The following is a 25,664-nucleotide window of genomic DNA, read 5'->3' as shown; positions in this document are numbered from 1 at the left end:
CCAGAACCAGCATCTAGTCTTTCCATCAACTCTTGAGGTCCATATTGTTATCTCCATTGTATGGCTGAGCCAACCGAGCTCAGAGAGGCTCCATAACTCCTCCGGGGTCATGCAGTTAGTACAGTGCAGAGTTGGGGCCCAAACCCGGTCCTCTGGACCCCAAGGACCTTGTTTTAATCCCCATTCAGCTGTTTTTCAACTTGAGTTAGGATTTTACCCTTTCATGATTCTTGCCAGATTTGTACCATCTTAATTTTTTTTAATAAACTCACTTTTTAAAACTTAGTGTTGTACTATATAATAATGAATAAAATCATGGGTTTCTGTACTAGTTATATTTTTTCTAATACACATTAAAATACTGAATTAAAATAAAATGTCTGAAGGGGGAAAAACTGTCGGCAGATCCCCTCCCAATAATCCTGTGTAACCCTCATCTTGTGGGTCACATGCCCCTCTGTGGAAGACACTCTGGTGGGCCTTCTCCTCCTGGGTTCATGGTGCTCCTTGCCTCCTGCCCTGCTCCCTCCTGGGGCCCCTACATCTGAGCAGCACACCAGGGTCATGACCAGTGCAGAGGGAACAGGATAACACCTCCCTTGTTCTGGATGTCAGACTTCTGTCTACACAGTCAGGATCTAAACGTCACTTCTCTGCGTATCTCCATCCCTTCTCCATTCCTTCAAAGTGATGCTGAGTTCTCTCCACACAACTCTGTCTACACAAATGATCTGTGAGGTCCCCAAGGCAGATCTTTGTCTTCCTTACACAGCACCCAGCACACAGTAGGTGCTTGATAATGGATATTGTAATGTAAGAGTGAATTTCTCTTTTTGGCATATCATGCACCACACTAAGCCAGCTGTACCCCATGCCCTCCATGTTCACCTATGTTCATTCCCATCCTGGATTTGGACCCCTGCCCACAAGAGTGCCTATGTCTCCCCACTGGCTCCTGTTGGACAGTTTTCCCAAAGGGCGGGGAAGTGCCCATGAAGTCCCACATACCTCCAGTGTCCACCAGCCATCGGCTGCTGTTGCCTTTGGTGTCCTTGTCCTGAAGGAGGGCTACGACGTGGCCCCGAGGCAAAGTCAGGTCCAGAGTCCCAGACCCGCTGATGTTGCTTGTCACCTGGTACAGCTTTCCTGGGCCATACCTGCTCAGGAGAGCCTGCACCTGGTGTTCAGCCCCTGGAAGGAGTGGCTGGGAGAGAAAGGACAGAGACAGGCACAGGTGTTGGAGCTGGAGTGTTAAAGCTGGCGCCAATGTTGGCCCACGTTCTGACAGCTAGGAGTCCTGGGCCAAGCCCACCTCTGCTGCCCATCGGTCCATCCCAGTCGGGGCAACCGTCTCCTCACTAATAGATGGCTGGATCAGATGAGAAACACATGCTCTTAGTATCCAAAGGCATTTCAGAAGAAACTTCTAACTTAACTTCTAAAATCCTTCTCTGGTCTAAACTTCTTGGGTTTTCTAAACTCCTAAGGCAGTTTCTGAGTCTCTCCATTACAGAACTCCAGGACTGGGGCCTCAATTCTGCCCATAGCATCAAGCTAAGCTGTCCCACAGGAAAATGCCTTACACATGTCTTTTAACCCCAATGAGCAAAACTATGAGCTTCATGTGGGCACCAGGCCTTACTCGCCTGGCATCTTAAACAGCTAGCACAGGGCCAGCATATGTAGACACATGTGTGAACAAAGAAAATGTGGTTTTTTATTCCATGCATTTTGAGTCCACAAGTATTTATTGAGCCCCCTACCATGTACAAGGCATGGTAAGCCTTGTGAATGGCATAGCAGAAACAGTTTTTCCCCGATGGAAATTGCCATCTAGTTGAAGAGAATGATTCAGTGCATTTTCAGAGCATCTAAAAATCTCCTGGCACTGCCTTTGTTTTTTCATTCACTGTTTCCAGCAAAAGTATCAACAAGAAGGGACTCAGGCGATTGTCCCCTTTTTGTAAAACAAAGAAGAAATTTAAAATGTTGGATATAGATTTATTATATATTCTCTCTCGCTAGATATATATAGATAGATATATATTCATCATAGTCTATATGATTATTTCCAGGTGGAGAGGTGCTGGGTGTAGGCAGGTAGGCAGAGGTGCCCTTCAGGGACATTTGGGCATGGACTCTGCCATTACCCCTACCTCCAATAGGTTCCTGAATCAGGATCAAGAACCAGGAGAACTCCAGGTTTCTAAACAGGCCCTCAAATGGAAGTGTAGAGACAGGGTAGCTCTTTTTCAGAATGGTGGTGTTAACAGGAGTATGGAGTAGCAAACGTTTGCCTTCTTTCTCAAGTCTCTGCCCCTACCTGTGCAGAGAACAGCAGTGCTCCCTGGAGGGACCGGGAGGCCTGTAAAGATCTCACTGGGACTCTCCTGTCCTGGGTGGCCACCTCACTCCTCTGGGTTCTGTACGCGTAGCCAAATAAGTCAAGAATTTATAGGAGGGTGTGTGCATGTTGCAGGGGTGGGTGAGAGAAGGCGGGGAGGGTGGGGCTGGGGGGGGTCTCCTCTCTTCCTACCAACACACTAGGACTATGATGTTCCCATTTATTTTTTCTGTATCTTCTTTTTTTTTTTTCTGCAATCAGCATGGATTGCTTTTCCAATAAGAAAAATGTTATTTTGTCTTAAGTAGAAAAAGATAGAAGTTTCCATTACTCATCTGAGTGGCTGCTCTCTTCTTGATTTTCTGCACCCTTCCTCTCCCCAAGCTGCAGAGCCCATGCGGCAGCCCTGATGAGTCCTCTGCTGGGGCATCTCAGGGTGGGCGAGGAAGCGGGGATAGCTGTGGCCCCAGGAGGAGTCAGCCCCACTTGAAGTGCACATACACCTCTGATGGTCTTTGATGTCCTCTGTGCTCTGGCCAGGTGCAAAGGCCGCCTGTATCTGTCCAGCTCTGCTGGGCTCCTTTACTGCCCCCCTGTGTCTCTGGGGCCCCTTCTCCCTTCTGGGGAATCTTGGAGCTGTCTCCTGACCCTTCACTTCACATCTCACATGTGACTAAATACAGTTTGTTTTCTCAAACCAGGTTTCATGATGCTCTGGGAGCCCGTGCTCCCTTCAGCTACTTCAGTTACTTTTCAAATATACTAAAAGTAACTACACAATATTTTATATATTCTTGAAGAATTCTTCAAGTGGACTGCAAGATACCCTTTTGTTATAAATGCTTTACCAAAAAAAAGACTTTGGCTGGCCAAAGTTTTGTAAACCACAATGCAGCTGAGATACTGTCCTTTGCAATTAAAAATTCCACAGCAAAAAGAAATTTTAAATGACTTCTTATTCAAATTTTTTAATTCATCTTGAATGCTAGTATTTGAAGCAGGTTCCATGAGAAGGTGGTGAGGAAACGGTAAATTTTGAGAAAAATTTGAAGCTCCAAGTTTCAGGCTGTAAATGCCACTTAGCCATTATGATGTCTAATTTCACCTAAGAGTAAAATGTTTGCGTTTTCCTCTTCCTGACCTGCTCTTATGCTTACTGGCCATGAACAGTGTGTGTGTGTGTGTGTGTGTGTGTGTGTGTGTGTGTGTGTGTGTGTGTGTGTGTGTGTGTGTGTGTGTGTGTGTGTGTGTGTGTGTGTGTGTGTGTGTGTGTGTGTATGCACTCTTATGCTCACTGGCCATGAAGAGCGTATGTGTGTGTGTGTGTGTGTGTGTATGCACTCTTATGCTCACTGGCCATGAAGAGCGTATGTGTGTGTGTGTGTGTGTGTGTGTGTATGCACTCTTATGCTCACTGGCCATGAAGAGCGTATGTGTGTGTGTGTGTGTGTGTGTGTGTGTGTACGTGCTCTTATGCTTACTGGCCATGAGGAGCGTATGTGTGTGCACTGTGTGTGTGTGCACACGTGTGCTCTTATGCTTACTGGTCATGAAGAGCATGTGTGTGTGCATGTGTGTGTGTGCGCGCGCACACACGCGTGCTCTTATGCTTACTGGCCATGAAGAGCGCGCGCGCGTGCGTGTGTGTGTGTGTGTGCACTCTTATGCTTACTGCCCATGAAGAGCGTGTGTGTGTGTGTGTGTGTGTGTGTGTGTGTGTGTGTATGAGATTCCCACCCGACCCCCACCCCCAGCTCACAGAGAAAGGAGAGGGGGAGGAACACTGGGACAAGAAAAGGGAAAGGAAATAGGGGATTGACCTCACTCCACTGGCAGGTGAAGGACTGGATAGTCTTTGCAGGGGAAGGAGGGACACTTACTTGTGTGGTGGGAGGTGGCAGCACTTTCTCGAAGTTCTCTTGAAAGGAGTGAAGCTGATGACTGGTCTGGCCCAGTGCATCCTCCACCAGCTTCCTGAAGGCTGGATCAGAGAGGTGGTGGTGGGGAAGCTAGGTGGGGACAGACACTGTCATCAGAGCCCTCCTTGGGAGAGAGGGGACAGGGAGACCCTGACAGCCACACCCCAGCCCTAGATGTGTTAGGATGGCCCTTTATGTCTTGGTCAGCTGTTGTTTTGGCCTGGCTACTGCCCCACCTTCCTTTAAGGAAGCGTCCTTCTCTGGGGGTCCAGCGGTATTGCCCCTCCTGGTGCCTGACCACAGGACTGGCCATCATGGCATCCCTTTTCCTAAGCACTGTGATCGGTCAGGGAGTAGATAGTGGAGCAGAGCAAGGCCAATTGGAAACCACCCATCAGATTTTTTTTTAATTTTTTAATTTATTTTTTACTTTTTCATTTTCATTTTATTTTTTACAGTAGGTCCTTGTTGGTTATCTATTTTTAAATATAGCAGTGTGTACATGTCAATCCCTAACTCCCACTCCCATCAGATTTAGTACATGAAGGCTGAGAATGAGAGGGTGACTCTTAGATTCTGAGATGTAAATGTAAACGCTTAGAGCTGTTGGGAGCCACTCTCTCCAACGATGCAGAAAAGGCCTGCTTGACAATAAAACCAACCCAGAGAGGGAAACAGCCAGGAGACGGGAGTGAAAGTCAGAGCTTCGACAACACTGACTGCAGCTAGGCAACACTGACTGCAGCTGGGCCCGAGGCTTGATCCCCTCCTTGGCCTCCCAGTTATACAGGTCTTTATGCCTGAGCTGGTTTGGAACCCGAGGAGCTCTGAATGATGGTGCATCCCGGGACCTTGGCCCTGTTGGTCATCTCCTGCATTCTCATCAGACAGCCTAGGAGTGACCAGGGCCCCACAGCTAACAGAGACATGTCCTCTCTGCTGGTCACCAAAATCACCACGCTTCATTCTAGCTCAGAGCCTTTCCCCTACCCCCAGGATGAAGACAGATTGAGGTTCTACCATGTGGGCCTTTCCCAGGCTCCACAGGACTGTCCAGGTGAATGGGCCATGCGACACACACAGGAAGCTGGCATCAATCATTGACAGGCCCTAAGATTCTGTATTACAGGATCAATCAAGAAATGTCCTCTTTCTGGGACTTCCCCAGCGGTCCAGAGTTTAAGACTCAGTGCTCCCAATGCAGGGGGCACGGGTTCGATCCCTGGTCGGGGAACTAAGACCCCGCATGCTACACGGCGCAGCCCCACCCCATCCCCCAAAAGAAAGAAAAAAGAAAAAAAGAAATGCCCTCTTTCTGCTCTTATGAAGTTGACTTCCCCTGGACAGAAAACTAGAGGGTGAGAGAAGAATGAAAAGATCATCTAATCAAATTTACCCTCTGCCTTCAGGAAAGAGCAATGCTTCTTTTTGCAGATGGTTCAGGCTTAATTCAAAAAGAGTGTCTGAGACAGAACTCTGTACTAAATGCTGTGAGGGCCAAAAAGAAGAAAAGCTCAATGAGGGGAACCGGCTTCATCCATCAGGCCAGCAGGAGGCAGGCTCTGATAAGTGCTTAGCAGAAGCACATCCTAAGGGCTGCTGGGGTACAGAGGATGGGAAGGTGGGTTCTCCCACCTGGAGGAGGGGGATTCTGAGAGCTTCATGGAGAGATTCATTCATTTGTCACATATTTGGGCAGGCCCCACCATAGGCCAGGCACTACGAAAGGCATGGGGGCAACAGGGAGGGACATTCCAGGCTGAAGAAGGAGTCTGTGCAAAGGGACCGTGGTCACACTCAGAAGTGGTGCACTGGAAGTGGAGGCTGCAGATACAGAGGGGGACTATGGGCTGTAAAGATAGTGATGGGGGTGGGTGGCAAATTTTAGAGGAATTTTTATGCAACAGATTGGATGGGGAAAGCTGAGCTGGGGCACATGAAGCACAGGAGACAGCATGCGGTATGAGCAGTACCGAAATTTCTCCAGAGCTTAGATCCACAGGCCATTAAGCTCTGATGTTGACATCAGAGAGAGATTTCTTTCCTATACCAACCCAATCTTCAAAATTCTAAAATCAAAGTTTGCACTTGGAGATTTGTCTAAACCTCTTTGTGACCTATTTATGCTTTCAGCAGACAGCTCCTTTTACAGGCTGTCAGGCGCTATGGTTCAGAGCCCAGGCTCTGAAGTTGAACTGCCAGGATTCAAACTGAGCTATTAGCTGTGTGCCTTTGGGCAAGCTGCTTAACCTCTGTGCCCTGGCTTCCTTTTGAAACGAGAATAATAATAATATCTATTCTGTAGGGTTATTGTGAGGATTAAGTGAAACAATATATGGAAAGTGTTCCAAACAGATGTACCATAAGGGCTCACAAGGAGGCAGCTGCTAGAAGTAGTAACAGTGGCAGGAGCACAGCTTGAGACATTTACTCCTGACTGTGTAGAAAGGACCCTGTCTTCTCTGTTACCTACTTCTTTTTGTTTTGTTTTGTTTTGGCTGCATTTGGTCTCCGTTGCTGTGCACAGGCTTTCTCTAGTTGAGACGAGCGGGGGCTACTCTTCGCTGCAGTGTGCAGGCTTCTCATTGTGGTGGCTTCTCTTGTTGTGGAGCACGGGCTCCAAGCGCACAGGCTTCAGTAGTTGTGGCACGTGGGCTCAGCAGTTGTGGCTCACAGGCTCTAGAGCGCAGGCTCAGTAGTTGTGGCACACGGGCTTAGTTGCTCCGCGGCATGTGGTATCCTCCCGGACCAGGGCTTGAACCCGTGTCCCCTGCATTAGCAGGCAGATTCTTAACGACTGCACCATCAGGGAAGTCCCATCTGTTACCTACTTCTAATACACTCCAGGGAGTGGCCCCAAGGCCTGTATTTTCCCAGCAGAGTCTCCTGTGCTTCTGAGTCCCAGAGCCTGAGAGTGGCCTGGAGTCCCAGTTTCACTCTTGCTTTCATGATCTGACTCTATTAATGGAGGGAGAACAGGCATAAGAGAGATCCAGAAGGTCCCCACAACCTCCTCCTAAGCACCTGTTGGAAGGCCCAGACCAGCCCCTGCAAACAGCTGGCTGAAGGGGCGACCAGGCCCTGCCTGGCTATACCCCAGGCACACCCCAGTCCCAGAGGCCTTACCTGGGCCAAACTGCCCTCTGCTCTCTGCAGCACTTGCTTTGCAAGGTCCCTCTGGAGGGTCACAAATGTGCACAGGATCTGGCCCAGCCACCGCACGGCCAGCTGCTTAAACTGTGGGAGCTCAGCCACTAGCAGGGAGTTGAGTGCCTCGTACATGTGCCGGGCCGCCTCTTCCTCATAGGTCATGCTGCCCACCTCCAACAGCTTCTCTTCCACCCTCTCAAAGTCCAGTAGTTTGTCCAGACGCTTCTTGATCAGATTCTGAGGGCCGGCCAAGGCTTTGGCCAGGCTGCACAATGGCTGCCACACCAGGGCTTCCAGCCGCTGCTTCTGTGGGGAGAGGTGAACTTGGGAGTTGAGGAAGGAGGTGGCAGAGGGCGGGGCACAGGGAGAAGGGGCTTTGGATGTGGCAGGACTGGGCTCCAGTCCCACCCTCACTGACCAGCTGTGACCTCTAGCACGACATCCAACCTTTCTGGGCCTCAATGTGCCCATTTGAAAAATAGGGACAATGTATGTAACAAGCAGAGTGCCTAGCACAGAATAAGTATTCAATATATATGTCATTTCTTAATACGGTTACTGTGCACAGATGCTGAAAAATTTTGTATGGAATGGTGGTCAAAAGCATAGTTCCTGGGGCACAGATCCTTGCCATTGACCATCTGAATAACCTGGGAGGTCACCCTCTCTGAGCCTCAAGCTCTCATCTGCAGAATGGAGCTATTAATAGTATCTACCCTGTAAGCTGTGTTGTGAGGACTAAATGAGGGAAAGAATGTAGAGTTTAGCACAGTGCTTGGCAGATAACAAGGGTCAGTAAACACTAGCTGGGGCTATTTTCATCAGGAAAATGCACTAATAATAATCTCTTCCCTGCTGACTACCCAGGACTGTTATGGATGTGACAGTCGTGGAAAAGGCCTGGCTTCTAAATATTATTCTTATAGGCTCTGCCACCTGCCTAAAAAAAGAAAGGAGAAGTTCCGCTCACAAACTCAGGGAAGGTCTGGAGCTGCAGGTCTCTTGCCAGGTAACAGTACTGCACCACAGGCCCCCCAGGGATGTCCAGATCGTATTCCTGGGGCCGGAAGCAGAGGAAAGCCTAGATGGGATCAAATGAGAGAGCCAATTATGTCCCGTCGTCACCATCTCACACCTGAATCCCCCTCCACCACAGACCGGAAGAAGTGCCCAGGCTGTCTGCACACCCTCCCTGTGTCTGCACACAGCCTATTCTATCCTTGCAGAACTTAGGTGATTAGAAAGTTCCTCCTTAGACTGAGCCAACATCTTTCTCCCTATTCAGTGCTGCCTCAACTTCACACATTTACATATCTCCTTTGTGATTTTTTTTGCCATGTCCATGTTCCTCGAGTTCTATTAATATTTTTTCTTAAACGAAATTGGGTCATTTGTAGAGACGTGGATGGATCCAGAGACTGTCATACAGAGTGAAGTAAGTCAGAAAGAGAAAAACAAATATCGTATATTAACATATATGTGGAACCTAGAAAAATGGTACAGATGAACCAGTTTGCAGGGCAGAAACAGAGACACAGATGTAGAGAACAAACGTATGGACACCAAGGGGGGAAAGTGGTGGTGGTGGTGGTGTGATGAATTGGGAGATTGGGATTGACATGTATACGCTAATATGTATAAAATAGATAACTAATAAGAACCTGCTGTATAAAAAAATAAAATAAAATTCAAAAAAAATAGTTTTCCTTAAATCAACCTAGCATCCCTGTTTAAATCAATGCATTAAAAAAAACCACCTTATGGGGAATTACCTGGTGGTTCAGTGGTTAGGACTTCATGCTTTCACTGCCAAGGGCCTGGGTTCAATCCCTGGTCGGGAAACTAAGATCCTGCAAGCCGCATGGCACGGCCAAAAAAAAAAAACCACCTTATGATACTCCCATAAAGGGAAAGCCAGTAATAATTGCCATAAATAAGCATGTAAGAATAACTGCTATAAAAACAATGCTATTAAGTTCTGTCTGGCCGTGATGGCCTGATGAAGGTTTCCAGCCGGAGACTTGTTCTGCCTGTTTATTTAAGACATGTCAGAAAAAGAGGCTTTTCCTGGACTCTGAGGATTAAAAGAGAGAGTCATTTTCTCACTGTGGGATTCCATGTCAACACTGTATCCGTCGTGTAAGTCCTGCATTTACGGAAATACAGCCTTAAAGCTTCCAAATATCTGTTCTACTCTGCAAAGCCAGATGTGTCTCTCATGGGCCTCTGGTTTCTCTCTTTCAGGGCCCCTCCATTCTTTCTCTGAGGGCCTTCCTCTTCTGCCTCACTGTGCTGTCCAGATCTTTCCTCTGGGGGGCCCAAGATGGAGCAGGAACAAGCAGGGAACGTGCCCCACAGTGAGGAACGTAGAACTACAACCTCCCTCCTTCTACATACTTTCAATAATGCCACCCCAAATCCTATTATCCAAAGAGTCTGTTATCGTCTGACTGAGCTGGTTTGTGCAAATGGACGTGATTGAGAACAAAACCATGCAAAAGGGGCAGAGTGGATGGAATGAGTCAGCATCCATGACAAGAATGAAGGGGGAATTTTGGTGAAAGGAAAGTGATGTGCTGGATGGGAATGCAAACTAGTGTCCCTGTGGGCTGAATGTGGTTTGCAGAAATATATTTTCTTGGGCCCACATAACATTTAAATTCTTAGTTAATTAGCTGCTCACATGAACACATGGTGAGATTTCACCTAAAGGTCTGAATTTCCAGTTTTCTTCTTCCTTAAAATCAGAAGAACTGGCAGCACTGGGTCCACATTCCCGCACAGTAACAACTCCTGTGAGCCAAGGAATACCTCACCCCTTTCATTTTATCCATTCATGCATTTATTTGGTCATTCACACTCCAACTATTACTACATACTGAACTCTACCAAAAAAGTCTCATAAATAGACAATAGGCCTTATACACCTGCACACTTCAGTCAACAATATTACCTGCCTGGTCCCTTTGAGCACCTGTGTTTGTCACCCCTGCTCTCCCTCCAGAGGGCTCTGATTCCAGTGAATTCTGACCCTACCCAGTGAGAACACGGCCCCACTGAGAACTCAATGAACTCAGAAGGTGCCCCAGTCAGATGACCTGTGGGCTGAGGAGTGCTTGCGAATGGCCCCTCTTCTGGCCTCCAGCCAGCAACTGTATGCCCTCTTCCATTTGGTTCCTGAAGTTGGTGTCTTTGTCAGCTTGTTCAATGGGCCCTGCATGACTCCTGCCCAGGGATCCCAGCCCCGCCCCACCCTACCCACTATTAACCACAGGATCCTCACCTCCAAATTATCCAGGTACGCAGCCACATTGTTCATCAGCTCAGTCACACACAGCGACACCCAGTGGAAACTCTCTTCTAAGTCATCAAATTCCTTGTCCTCTGTCTGAGAGTAAAGTTATGCTTATGAGGGCCGAGAACATCCACTGGGGCCAGTGTACACCCATTTCCCAAGTCCTTACCAGGGACCACCTTTCCACAGACCCACCCCTCAGAGCCAGTTCCTCCAGCCCCAAAACTGAGTGGGACAGTTAGAGGCAGTAAGTACAGCTTGGTGGTTCTGTATTCAGACAATGGAATCAGACACAAGAGCCCGTGAGTCCTGGTTCACTTGCTTCCTGGTTGTGTGAACTTAGACAAGTGTTTTACTCTCTTTGAGCCTGTTTCCTCATCTGCAATATGGGAATAGTATGAACTTACTTCATTGAGTGGATCCATTAATGCCTGGTTCAGAGTAAGTACTCAATCCACCTGAGCTGCTACTAGTACCTATTCAAGGCTGGTTCCTTGCCAAGACCCAGACATCTCCTATCTGTATCAAGAGACCCCAGAGAAAGAGCAGCACAAGATGCAGAGGAGAAAGCCCCACCCTGGCTCTCCAGAATCAAGTGGCGGCACCTACTCTGCCTCGTCCTGGCTACGCATGCTGGAAGTTCACTCCCTCAGCCTCAGTTTCCTCATCTCCGAAAGGAGTCTAAGACCCCGCACTGCAGTCTTGCCCCTTGGGATGGCTGGGATACCACTCTTCCTCCTGTCCGTGCTCACCTTGGGTACGAGCCCCGCCTCCTGCTTCAGCAGCTGGCCCAGCCGGGTGGTCTTCTTGGAAAGGGTGTGCATATTGATGCGGGCCAGTCGCTCCCGGAGGCTCAGATGCTCCACCTTGGTGTACTTGGAGGCTGCACCAACAGAAGAGAAGGAGGGCACAGGAACCAGAGCTGACCCGGGAAAGCAAGAGCCCCTGACATACCTGGCAAGGCATCTCTTGGGCCCTCTTCTCAAATGTCAGAGTCACACCCATTAGAATGGTGAATCTCAGAGGAAAAGCGCAGGGCTCAGAGCCCTCACTCTGATATGAGCACCCTGACTGAAGAGCTTCCTGCCTGCTTGACTTCTTAGGCCTCAGTTTCCTCATCTGTAAATGAGGCTAGCCACCTCACAGGATTGCTAGGAGATCACATCAGATGATAGGTCTGGAGCAAATGACTTAAGTTCTCATTTTACCCAACTGTGAAATGGGGCTAACATTGCCAACCTCAGGGCTATCATAAGGATCAAACAAGATAATGAGTGAAAAAAACATGTCACAGTTAGCCTTTCGTACACATTAGCTAAATTATCATTACTATACGGTCTGAGTTGTGCAACTGAGCTTTTCATCTACTTGGGACACTGCTTCACTTTCCAGACCTTTCTGTTTTAACAACTTCAGGGGCAGCAACCTCCCCACTTTCTCCTCTTACCCTCACCCCTGATAAATACACAGCTCTTTGCCTCCCCAGTATTCATTTCTGCTTAGTATAGCAGACATGTGGTTTAGATAAGATTGATTCCACTTTAGTTCAAGGGGTGGGTGCTGACTGTTATAAGCCAATTCACATAATCCCCCCATCCCCTGCCACAGTGATAGGTTCAAAGAAGGGCACATAACCCAGGTTGAAGCCAATCAGTTCATGGCATTCCCCTAACCATGGCAACTGGTTCAGGGTGAGCATATGACTCAAATGAGTCCTATCAGAGTGAAACTCCAATTTAGTTTTTACAGCTAAGGGGAGAAAGGGCCCATCTTATCCTGGAGAATGTGGTGTGCAGATGTGAGTATTAGGACAGCAATAGCCCTTTACTATTATGAGGGAGGCCAGCCTGAAAAGGAAGGTGACACATAGTAAAGGCCAGAGACAAGAGAATTGCAGGGATATGATGCCAGCACCCTGATCAAACCCTACTTAAAGCCCACATTACTTCTGGACTTGTGGGTTACATGAGTTACTATATTCCCTTTACTGGTGAAGCCAGTTTGAGATGAGTTTTTTGTAACTAGAAGCATTCTCACTCATGTATCGCCTAAATGCCCCCAGTCCTTACCCACTTCTTTGCGCCTCTTGTACTCATTGATGTTGGTGACCACGTCCTGGAGGGCAGAGGTAGCCCTCTGAAGGACAGGGTAGGCATTGGCATCAGGGAGTGTGTTCTCCAGAATTTTCTGCAGCAGCAATGGGTATTTGGTAATCCTCTGCAAAGGAATTACCAGCAAGAAACTGAGGCCTGAGGATCCAGCTTGAGGCCTGAGGGAGAAGGCTGGTGTTAGGTAGGTCAAGTCCACCCTTGGGGGCACCAAGGGGCCTGGGCTCTAGTCCCAGCTCTGCCATTTAACTCACTGTGTGATCTCAGGCAAGTCATCCTCCTTCTGTGGTCCTCAGTTTCCTCATCTGTAATCTGTGAGGTCTATATGTTAGATGGGTGCTTCTAGTTCTCACTTTACCCTTTTCTGGGCCTTGGTTCCCCATCTGTACTAAATTTAATGGTCAGTTCTCTGCCCTCAGCTTACTCAGTCTCTCAACAGCAGGCACAGCTGACCACTCCCTCTTTCTTGAAACACTTTCTTCTTTTGGCCCCAGAGACACTCTTCGTCCTGCTTCTCTCACTCCACAGGCCACTCTCTTGGCCTCCTCTGCTGGCTTCTCTCCAATGCTAGAGTGCCTGGGGCCTCCTCTCCTCCTTCTCTCTCCACTCACTCTCTTACTGACCTCATTTAGTCCTATGGCTTTAAACACATCCCAAACCCATATCTCCACTTCCTACTTCTGTCCAGAGCTCCAGACACACACGGTCAACTGCCTACTTGAAATCTCCACTTGGATATATCTCAAGCACAACTCCATCTGTTGGACATGCACAGAATATTTCATTTAATAAAATGGTTCTGCTGCTTTAAGAAAGAAGAGCTTTTAAAATCACAGGAACTTGGGAATTCCCTGGCAGTCCACTGCCGTGGGCCCACCCAGATTTGATTCCTGGTGGGGGAACTAAGATCCCGCAAGCTGTGCAGCATGGCCCAACCCCCCAAAAAAAGTTTTTTTAAATTTAAATTATAGGAACTTAATGTTTAGAGATGTATTTAAGGGTAGAAAGTCATAATTATCTGTAATTTCCTGTAAAGTATATAGCATAAAATTACATACAGCAAACAGCAGTCATTAATACTTGTTAATTTCAGGTGGTGGGTGTGTGAGTGTTCATTACATTATTCTATTTTTCTATAAGTTTGAAATTTTTCATTTAAAAAAGTAAAATATAAAACAAAACACAGGAACTGATAGTGTCAAGGTCCCTTCCAGATGCACCATTTGATGCATAGATGATTATTTCTAGTCCCCTTCCTGATGATGTCTGGAAGTTGCAGAAAGAGTGCCCAAGTCAACAGCATCTGGGACAAGGCTCCAACAGTCTTTCCTTGATCATGACCAGTAGCCCTCAGACCCACCTTCTGAGAAACCCACAAGGTTTTCAAACCACAGTGTTTAAGCATGCCTCCTCCAGGAAGACTCACAAATGTTTCTCATGACTATTATCTGGCCTCCTCTCCACGGTACCCTTGTCTCTTGCTCTTCTTCCTATGGAAAAATCTCTAGATCAAATGTCCAGGAAAGATCAGCCATGAGGCTAGGAACAGACAGAGCAGGTGGGGGGCCCCCCATTAGTTGCAGAGGGGTGGGATGCAGGGGTGGGATTACCTGTCAGGACATGCCTATGCTGACCATCTGCTCTCACCAAGGGTTGCCTAGTGCTTGGCTGACTGTGGGCAGGAGAGGTGGAAACAGTGGCCAGATATTTGCAAAACTCTGTCCTCTGGGCTTACTTTCCATGGGAAAGGGACAACTGTCACCTTACAAATCAGAGGTGACAGAGGGGAGGGGCGTCTTCAAAGAGATGATTACATCTCTTCTCCACAACCATCAAGGAGTAACTACAGAATTACAGCTGCCTCTTAATTTACAGCCTTTCTAAGGTAAGTTGAAGAAAACTCTTTATGCCGCCTTTCAGATAGGCAACAAAAATTGAAAGGCTCACCCAGAGTTGGGTGAGTATGGGGAAACCAGCCCTCTTACATTCTCTTGGTGGGAGTATCAGTTGGTGGGATCTTTTTATTTTATTTTATTTTTTAAATTTATTTATTTATTCATTTTTGGCTGCGTTGGGTCTTTGTTGCTGCACACGGGCTTTCTCTAGTTGCAGCGAGCGGGGGCTACTCTTCGATGTAGTGCACGGGCTTCTCATTGCGGTGGCTTCTCTTGTTGCGGAGCACAGGCTCTAGGCACGCAGGCTCTAGAGCGCAGGCTCAGTAGTTATGGCGCACGGGCTTAGTTGCTCTGTGACATGTGGGATCTTCCCAGACCAGGGCTCGAACCTGTGTCCCCTGCATTGACAGGTGGATTCTTAACCACTGTGCCACCAGGGGAATCTCTGGTGGGATCTTTTTAGAGAGCAGTTTGGCAATTTGTGAAATGTACAAACCCTTTATTCCCTCAATCCTACTATAGAAATCTACCCAGAAATATCAACTCAAGGACTTCCCTGGTGGCACAGTGGTTAAGAATCCGCCTGCCAATGCAGGGGACACAGGTTTGAGCCCTGGTCTGGGAAGATCCCACATGTCACGGAGCAACTAAGCCCGTGCGCAACAACTGCTGAGCCTGTGCTCTAGAGCCTGCGAGCCACAACTACGGAGCCCTCACACCACAACTACTGAAGTCCGTGCACCTAGAGCCCGTGCTCCGCAACAAGAGAAGCCACCGCACTGAGTAGCCCATGCACCGCAAGGAAGAGCAGCCCCCACTTGCTGCAACTAGAGAAAGCCCACGTACAGCAACAAAGACCCAACACAGCCAAAAATAAAATATAAAAAAAAGAAATATCAACTCAAGTGAGCATGGATAAAGGTAGAAGTTATTCAGCAACTCTATTTATGAGAGTAAAATTTCAGAAACAATCCAAATATACACCAATAGGGAATGGTTAAATAGACCACAGACTATGAGCTACCCTGGGAAGGAACGCTATGCAGTCATTAAAAAGAACATGGTAGAGCAATTCATATTGTCCTGAAAAGATATTTATTCATGGCCATGATTAGGTGAAAAAGCAAGTTCTAGAAAAGCATGTAGAGTAGGAGCCCCTTAAAAAATTCATTCATTCATTCACTCATCCTATCTATCTATCCATCCATCTATCCATCCATCCAACAGCTAGATGTTCCCATGGAAAGTCTATTTCCTGTCTGTCTGTCTGTAAATATACAGAATAGAGTTCGGATGGAAAATGTTTACTAGGGTGAGGGATGGGGAAACGGGAGACCAAAGGGGAATGGACTTTTTACTTTATATACCTGTGTATTGTTTGAAATTTCTTTTTTCAATAACCACATGTTACTTTTAAATTTAAAACAAATTAAAAATGCCAGTAAAGGAAAACATGTCATCTACCTTTTCCAAACACTCTGCCTCAGTTGTGGAACTGCAGGTGCTTTGTGCCGGACTGATCCACCTCTGTAAGCAGCCTCCTCCCCCTGAAAACTGTGCCACTAGAACGGTCTCCCTAAGGCAGAGCTTCCTGCCGGCTACAAGGGCAAGCCTTGAGTCCCTTGGCCCCCAGGTGGGAAGCGCTGCCTTAAAAGACAGAGTTCCCTGGTTGCCTAGTGGTTAGGATTCTGGGCTTTCATTGCCACGGCCCAGGTTCAATCCCTGGTCAGGGAACTGAGATTCCCACAAGCTGTGCAAAGACTCCACGCTTCCACTGCAGGGGGCGAGCGTTCCATCCCTGGTCAGGAAAGTTCCGCATGCCACACGGTGAGGCCAAAAACAAAGTGGGGGGCGGGGGGAAAGAGAGACAGGATAAACTAGACACCCCACCCACTCACCCATCCAAATAAAAAGTGGGAGGTGGCATATATTTTAGAATCACAAAGATCTAATTAGATGGTACCATCTATCCTACCTGGATGAGAAAGAACCATTTATGGCTGGTGTGATTCTAGTCAGCCAAACTCCAGAAGAGTCCCACGATCATCAGCACAAGAAAGGCAGGATTATTGTTTCAAGAGGGAAGGGATCAAAAGTTCTAGAGCAGCATGTATAGCAGGAGGCCCTCAAAAATTCATTCTTTCTACCTATCTATCTATCTATCTATCTATCCATCCATCCATCCATCCATCCAGTGTCTACACTTTCCCACGGAAAGTCTATTTTCTGTCTGCCTGTAAATCTACAGAATAAAATTTGGATGACAGAAAGAATGTCATTCCTGCTGGAACATTAGACCAGAGCATTTCGTTGAGGGCATTTTTGAAACTTGTAGGCTCTGGTGTGCTGCAGGCATTTAGTTGGCAGGGACCCAGGGATGCAGGCTATCCTGCAAGGACAGTCCTGCATTATGGAGAATCTTTCTACATTTCATGTGCCCCTCTTCAACATTCAGAGACTGAATGAATGCCTTGCAATGGGCTGCGATGTCAAGAACTGACATATTTTTGTGACACTTGGACTCCAACTTGTCACATATCTTAACACTGGGAATTACCATGACACACCTTTTATAAATAAGACCGAGGTCATTTGCAGGAACATAATCCTTCCTCATTTCCTCTGCCTCCCAGTATGTAATGTTATCCCTACTTCAGTTATGTTATTTCCTTCTTTCTCTTATCATACACCAGGAAGTCAAGTTTGTTATCACTGCTCACTGTTATTGCAGGGTACACACATTCTCTGCTCTTTTCTTTTTCTGTACTTCTCGTACACAATGGCTTCTGACTCTTCTTTGCTTAAATCCAAGGTTATTTATTATAAGTGGGTACAAGCATCTGATTGCTTCATAATATTTTCTAGTGTAGTATTACACAAGCATTTGCACACTGAAATACATATTACTTTATTAGAAATTATTTTCCTTTTATTTCTCCTTTAATTATAGTTAAGCCATTATATTGATTTTTTTCAGTTATGTATATAGGCAGGAGAATTTTCTTTTTCAGAATATAACTCAGGATAATAAATTTATTTAATGTTTGTTATAAAAAGGGGGCATTGGGACCAACAGAGCTGAGAACCACAGTGTGGTCTCAGTCAAGCATAATCCTTGCCTAGCCAAGGTAACCACAATTGCTGGGAATTTTTGCATGTTACTTGCATGCAGTGAGTCTATGTCCCCATGAGCTGTTGTTATTACTCCCACTCCACATGTAGGGAAACAAGGTTCTGAGACACGAAATGGCTCTGCCAAGGTGAATAAGGGGCAGAGCCCGATCCGCTGCCAGGCAGCCTGGCGTCAAAGCCCATGAGAAAAGCCTGGACTTGCCTGGCTGAAAAAGACCTGAGTGCAGAAGACATGACAAACAGCAGCCTCTGTGCCAACTAGGGCCCCCCACATAGTGTTTCTAACATGTCTGAACTAGACGCCAATAGTTAACACTTGGGAGACTTACATCAAAGTTTCTGGTTTCTCTTAAAAGATCAGAGGATCTGGGCACAGTGGAATCACATTTCTACATGGCAACTGAGGGAGATGGTTTATAAAAAAAAGGCTGCAATTATTTCACTCTCTGTATCTACACCCTTTGAATATGACTTTGAAGCTTCTCCCATCAAGAAGTGAGGAATACTTCTCCACCCCTTGAGTCTGGCACAGCATGCCAATTCCAAGCCGAGATCTCAAAAGGCAGAGCTGAGTCTGCTTGTATGTCCCAGATACATAAGAGAGCCCAGCCAACATCAGCAAAGCTGACGCGCAGTTGATCACAGACACATGAGGGTGTTCAGCCAGGACTAGAAAAATCATTTACTGAGCCCAGCTAAACCACTAACATGCATAAGTGTGACCTAAATAAATGTTTGCTTTAAACATATTTTGGGGATGATTTATACTTTAAACCACTATATTTGGGTTGGTTTGTTATATAGCAAAAGCTACTTGATACAGCAACAATCAGCCGGGGCTGGGCTGCAGCTGCACTCTATACAGGGTCTCTTGGCTCTGGTTTGCCACAGTCTCCACTACTCCCTTTTGTCCCACATCTGGCATCTTGCTTTCCTCATTGCTCACTCCTGTAGAAATGTGTTTAGTGACCCTTGCAAAAGCCTAAGTTTGTAAGTTCCATGAAGGGATCAAAGGAAACAAAGGAGAAAATGAATGTAGGTTTTTTTGAAGGCTGGGATGGGTTAGGACATGGGTACTTCAAAAGGAGGCTTCAGGGAGTAGAGGGGTAAGGATAAGATAAGGAAGAGAAGGAGGAGAGGTAGCAGGAGGCTCCACATGAGATAATGTAAACTTCAAAGCCCTAAACCTACACTGTCTTTCTCTTGGGTATAAAGGAAATGTCTAAGTAAGATGAAATAACAATAATAACTTCTGTTCCTCCTACTCTACTCTGCTTTCCAGAGGATGACCTTCATCTATCTTCATTTGATGAGCCTGTCCTTGGGAAGATATAAGCCTTTTCAAAACAGAAAAGAAGCAGAAAAATTCACAGGCAAGGAAATACAAATACCTCTTAAACATATAGAAAGATATCAAGGGACTTCCCTGGCGGTCCAGTGGTTATGACTCCACGCTTCCAATGCAGGGAATGCGGGTTCAATCCCTGGTCAGGGAACTAGGATCCCACATGCTGTGGGGCAACTGAGCCTACGCGTCACAACTAGAAAGGCCGAGTGCCACAACAAGAGAGCCTGCATGCCACAACTACAGAGCCCACGCACTCTGGAGCCCTCGCACCACAACTACAGAGCCCACGCGCTCTGGAGCCCACCCGCCACAACTACAGAGAAGCCCGCGCGCCGCAACGAAGAGCCCATGCACTGCAACAAAAGATCCGGCATGCCATAACTAAGACCTAACACAGCCAAAAAATAAATAAATATTAAAAAAAAGGATGATCAACCTTTTTTTAAACATCTTTATTGGAATATAATTGCTTTACAATGGTGTTAGTTTCTGCTTTATAACAAAGTGAATCAGTTATACATATACATATGTTCCCATATCTCTTCCCTCTCCTGGAGATAAATGCACAGTGAAACATTACTGAGATGCCATTTTTCACCTATCAGTGGTAAATACTCTAAAGTTTAACAACACACTGCTGGTAACGCTGTGGAGAAACACCCTCATATGCTGCTCATGGGAACATTAACTGGTATAACCTTTACAGAGGGCAATTTTGCAATATTGTCAAAATTATCAATACATACTTCCTTTGACCTAGCAATTCCACATCTGGAAATTTAACTTACAGATATACTTGCACCTCAGTAAAATAACATATGTTTGTGAATAATCACTGTAGCACTGCCTGTTATATGAAAAGAATAGAAACAAACCAATGTCCATCAACAGAGACCAGTTAAATAAACTGCAGAACAGCCACAGAGTAGAATAATACGTGGCCGTTCAGAGGATCATACATGTATATATTGAAATGGAAAGACCTCCAAGATATAATGTAAGTGAAAAAAAAATTACAAACTTTCATTAAAAATATGGGGAAAATAAGAGTATATATTTGTATTTGCTTGTAGAGGCATACAGAAACTCTGCTAAGATCCATAAGTAATTTAAAAGTGGTTACCTTAACTTTGTGGGTAGGAGCAGTAATTGGGTGGATAAAAGGACAGGGTTGGAAAGGTCTTTTTACTGTGTAAATTCAGATGTTTTAAAGCTTTTGAAACATACAACTGTTACCCATTCAAAATTTTAATTAAAAAATATTTTTTTCTACATATCTCTACCTGGAGCTCCCACTCACTGGTGCCAGCTCTGGGCTGCGAGGCCACCCAGAGCAGTTCTGATCCTTTTCCATGGGGCAAGACTCTAGCCATCTGTCGAGAGGTCCCCCCAGGTGATACAAACCTGTTTCCTGCCACTGCTGCTTACACCACATGGTTCCCACCATCTCACTGCCCTCCCTATTGGAGTCACAAGTGCTGTTCACCAAATGTTTCTGCTTTTCCACCTCTGAACACATGGCTGGATGGCAGGCCCTGGCCTCCTGGTAGCTGGACGAAGCCATGTGATAAGTTCTGGCCCATGAATTTTGAGAAGCAACGAATATCACTTCTGGACTAACAGCATTTAGTTACCAGTGTAGGAACCCCAGAGCACGTTTTTCCTTTGCCAAGTTACTGGCAATATTCCAGACAGTAGTTGCTGTCAGCTTGAGTCTCAACATGAAGAGCCCCAAGTTAACCTGCAGTGGAGCATAAGGAAGGTAGAAACCTTGTTGGTTGAAGCCACTGAAAGAGTTGGGAGTTGTTTGTCTCTGCAGCATAGCCTAGCCTAGTCTGACTGGGACACTCCTGAAGCAGTGTGAGCAGCACCAAGCAGGGATGAGACTTTAACAGCCTCTGACCTCGGGGTCCATGAGGGTCATTATACTCACAGCACTGCCTCAATGGTGTCCTGGATCTCCCGCTGCAGCCGTGGCTCCATCCGGTAGGCCTCCACCAGCAGCAAGGCCTGTTCATAGCTGGCACAGTACACTTTATAGACTTGCTCCAACTCCTCTTGGAATTCCAGGAATAAGTTGCCTGACAGTGAAAAGCAACAAGGAGTTCTCAAAAGCATGTCTGCATGTCCTCTTGCTTAGGACAGAGAGGCGGTGAGTGACACAGCTAAGCATTCCAGCTCTGGAGTGAGACTGCCAGGCTTAACCAGTGTTGTTGCCTTGGGCAAGTCACCTCATTTTCCTGAGCTTCTATTTTTTTCATCTCACTTTCAAAAGGCTGCTGTAGGATTAAGTAATAGAATGATGTAGAGCTCACACTGGTACGCTGTCTATATTTAATAAATGGTAGCTACAATTATAGCAATAATATTGATAATTCTCATATTTGGACAGTCCTTTATAGTTTACAAAACACACTCATGTTATATCTTTACAATTACTATGTGTGGCAAGTACAACTCCAAATGCTCTGTTTATAAAGAATCCCTACAGCACAGCATGGATAGTCACAAACGTGGGCTTTGGAGTCAGAGAGAAGTAAGGCCAGATCTCCAGCCAACCCTTTCCCAGTAGTGTAATTTAGGGCGAGTATTTGACCCCTCTAACCCTCCATATTTTCACCTATAGACTGGAATAAAAATAGTGCTCACCTCCAAATGTTCATTGCGAGGATTAAATCAAATAACGCATGTAAAGCACCTGACACAAACTTCATTCACCAAAAATTTACCAACTGCTTATTTATTGACTATGTGCCAGGCACTCTTCTAAGTTCTGTGACCAAAACAATGACCCTGCCTCATGGAGCTGATATTCTAGTGGGGAAGACAGACAATAAATAAATATATTACATATGCCAGGTAGTGGTGAGTACCACAAATCTAAACAAAGCCAGATAAAGAGTTAGAGAGTGGTAGGAGATATATTTAGGAAAGACCTCCATAAAGACGTGGATGTTTATCAGAGACCAAAAGAACCCAGCCCTGCAGAAATAGACACAGATGTAGAGAACAAATGTATGGACACCAAGGGGGGAAAGTGGCAGGGGGGTAGGTGGATGGGATGAATTGGGAGATTGGGATTGATGTATACACAGTAATATGTATAAAATAGATAACTAATAAGAACCTGATGTATAAAAAATAAATAAAATAAAATGCAAAAATTCAAAAAAAAAAAAAAAAAACCCACCCCTAGGAATGTCTGGGGGAAGAGCAGCACCAGGCTTAGGGAAGGACAAATGCAAAGACCTGAAGGCAAGTGACCACTTGACAGGTGGGTGACACAAGAAGGAACTGTGCGGCTGGAACACAATGAGCAAGGGCACAAAGTAGAGAAAATAAACAGGAAACTGAAGCCAGATCATGTAGGGCCTTAAAGTAAGTAAGTAAGGTGTAGTAAGGTGTTTGGATTTTATTCTTATGGTGGCAGAAAGCAAATGGAGGGTTTTGAGCAGGGGTGACATGATCTGGTTTCTGTTTGAAAAGGATCATTCCCATGCTCAATTTCAGAGCACGTACATTAAAGGTAGAATAACACAGGACAGATTAGCATGGCCCCTGCACATGAATGACATGCAAATTTGTGACGTGTTCTATATTTTAAAATCAGAAACTTATGAGAGTGATTATTTGTAAGGGGAGATAGAACAGGGTGGAAAGAACAGGGAATGGGTCAGGGAAGTAGGGATGAGAGGGGAGCAATGCTTCGCTGAATATACCTTTCTATATAGCTCAGATCTTGGAACCATGGTAATGTTTCACATACTCCCAAAATAAATATATAATTAAGACCAACCAGGATGTGGAGGGGGAACCTCAAATAGAATACAAACAATAAGGAATGAACCTAATTCTATTACAAAGGAATAACATAACCACACTGAAGGGTGTAGGAAGAAATTAATGTAACTATTTTTCACAAAGGCACAGGTTAGTAATGCTGATTATAACATAATAAAAAAATATTTTATGTGTCTACTAACTTCGAACAAATAAGTAAATACATTGAAGATAATAGCAGCCATTTCTACCTGTCACAGAAAGATACTACAAATAAGAAAAGGCGAAAGACTAGAAAGAACCCTGAGGTGCTAGACTGGAATTGGAGGTTATCAGTAGGAACTCATGGTTTTAAATATTTTAAATACATAAATATGGATGGACAGATACAGAAGGAAATGTAGATATGTGTACATGCATGTGTTGGTATATATACATATATTTCCTAACTCTGTCAGCTAAGAGGGCCTAGAAACAATGACACCCCAGGAGCAATGAGCACACCTAGATCTTAGAACCTGGTGTCTAAATACCATTCTCCAAAGGTAGGAACCAAAGCTCCTAGGAAAAAAGCTGATTCCAAGGATGAGGCAAGGAAAATACAAGATGAGCCTAGAACATCTTGTGGGGCCAGAAAGTAAGAAAGTGCTCACAAATTGTTGGAGACATACTGAAAGGACACAGGTGCCAACTTGAAAGAGTTCCCTATGGCCAAAGCTGGTAAAATTTGAGCAAGAAAATGAATATTAATAGTACTGGATTCTGACTCATGGAATAAAGTAAATATTCATGAGTTTATACTTATATAAATAGTTGAATAAAGAAATGAATGGGTGAGGGACTTCCCTGGTGGCGCAGTGGTTAATCTGCCCGCCAATGCAGGGGACAAGGGTTAGATCCCTGGTCTGGGAAGATCCCACATGCCACGAAGCAACTAAGCCTGTGCACCGCAACTACTGAGCCTGTGCTCTAGAGCCCACATGCCACAACTACTGAAGCCCGAGCGCCTAGAGCCTGTGCTCCGCAACAAGAGAAAGCCACTGCAATGAGAAGCCCACACACTGCAACAAAGAGTAGCCCCCACTCGCTGCAACTAGAGAAAGCCTGCGTGCAGCAACGAAGACCCAATGCAGCCAAAAATAAATAAATAACTACAATTAATTTATTTAAAAAAAAAAAAAGAAATGAATGGGTGGGACGTCCCTAGTGGTCCAGGAGTTAAGAATCTACCTTCCAATGCAGGGGATGCGGGTTCAATCCTTGGTTGGGGAACTAAGATCCCACATGTTGCGGGGCAACTAAGCCCGTGTGTCACAACTAGAGAGTCTGCGTGCCACAACTAGAGAGAAGCCTGCCGCAACAAAGAGCCCACGCACCACAACAAAGACCCAGCATAGAAAAATAAAAAGCTGGCAAAATTTGAATAAGGTCTGTAGAGTTAATAGTATTGCACTGATGTTAATTTCCTCATTTTAATAATTGCACTATGGATATGTAAGATGTAAAAATTAGGGGAAGCTGGAAGAAGGGTATATAGGAGCTCTCTGTATTATTTTTGTAACTTTTCTATAAGTCTAAAATTATTTCAAGATAATAAGTGTAAAAAGAACCTTGAAGACATCATGCTAAGTGAAATAAACCAGTTACAAAAATACATATACTATATGATTCCATTTATATGAGGTACCTAGAGTAGTCAGAGACAGAGGGTAGAATAGTGGCCACCAGGGGCTGGTCATCAGTTTAGGATGAGGAAAAAGTTCTAGACATGAACAGTGGTGATGGTGGAACAACAATGTGACTGTACTTAATGTCACTAAACTATACACTTAAAAATGGTTAAAATGGTAAATTTTATACGTTATATATATTTTACTACAACAAAAAAGAAACTTTAAATAAAAGACTTTTTAAAACACTGCACGCGGACTTCCCTGGTGGACCAATGGTTAAGAATCCGCTTGCCAGTGCAGGGGACATGGGTTTGAGCCCTGGTCTGGGAAGACCCCACTTGCCACAGAGCAACGAAGCCCGTGCGCCACTACTACTGAGCTGGCGCTCTAGAGCCTGCGAGCCACAACTACTGAGCCCGTGTGCCACAACTACTGAAGCCCACGTGTCGTGGGGTCTGTGCTCCACAGCAAGAGAAGCAATGAGAAGCCCGCGCACCGCAACGAAGAGTAGCTTTCACTCGCCACAACTAGAGAAAGCCAGCGCGCAGCAATGAAGACCCAACGCAGCCAAAAATAAATAAATGAATAAATAAATTTATTAAAAAAAACAAAACCCTGCATGCTAATGTTATAACTGCTATATTCATAATTGCCAAAGCCTGGAAGCAACCAACTTGTCCTTCAGTAGGTGAATGGATAAATAAACTGTACTATATCCATACAATGGAGTATGATTCAGTGATAAAAATGAAATGAGATATCAAGCCAGGAAAAAACACTGAGAAACCTTAAATGCATATTACTAGATGAAAGAAGCAACTCTGAAAAGGCTACATACTGTATGATTCCAGCAATATGACATTCTGGAAAAGGTAAAACTATGGAGACAGTAAAAAGAGCAGTGGTTTCCAGGGGTTGGGGTTGGGGGAGGGATGAACAGGCAGAGCACAAAGGATTTTTAGATAAGGGAAACTATGTATGAAACTGTAATGGTGGCGTCGTACATTATACATTATTCTA

The 25,664-nt window shown here is 45.5% G+C and overlaps 1 protein-coding gene across 1 annotated transcript in view; it reads right to left on the bottom strand.

Moving 5' to 3' along the window:
- ARHGEF37 (Rho guanine nucleotide exchange factor 37) overlaps positions 1-25,664 on the bottom strand; it is a 55,109-nt gene that overhangs the window by 4,053 nt on the left and 25,392 nt on the right. The window contains exons 4-11 of the mRNA XM_082652067.1: positions 21,125-21,272; positions 12,778-12,977; positions 11,461-11,591; positions 10,697-10,801; positions 8,384-8,494; positions 7,390-7,719; positions 4,225-4,353; positions 1,009-1,204 (exon numbers count right to left, since the gene is read on the bottom strand). Coding sequence (XP_082508193.1) covers positions 1,009-1,204; positions 4,225-4,353; positions 7,390-7,719; positions 8,384-8,494; positions 10,697-10,801; positions 11,461-11,591; positions 12,778-12,977; positions 21,125-21,272 — 1,350 coding nt within the window. The remainder of the gene's footprint in view (positions 1-1,008; positions 1,205-4,224; positions 4,354-7,389; positions 7,720-8,383; positions 8,495-10,696; positions 10,802-11,460; positions 11,592-12,777; positions 12,978-21,124; positions 21,273-25,664) is intronic.

This window comes from Grampus griseus (genome assembly GCF_964374135.1).
Source record: "Grampus griseus genome assembly, chromosome: 3".
Taxonomy (NCBI): Eukaryota; Metazoa; Chordata; class Mammalia; order Artiodactyla; family Delphinidae; genus Grampus; species Grampus griseus.
Note: the sequence above shows the minus strand (reverse complement) of the source record. Positions and strands in the feature narration are given on the sequence as shown.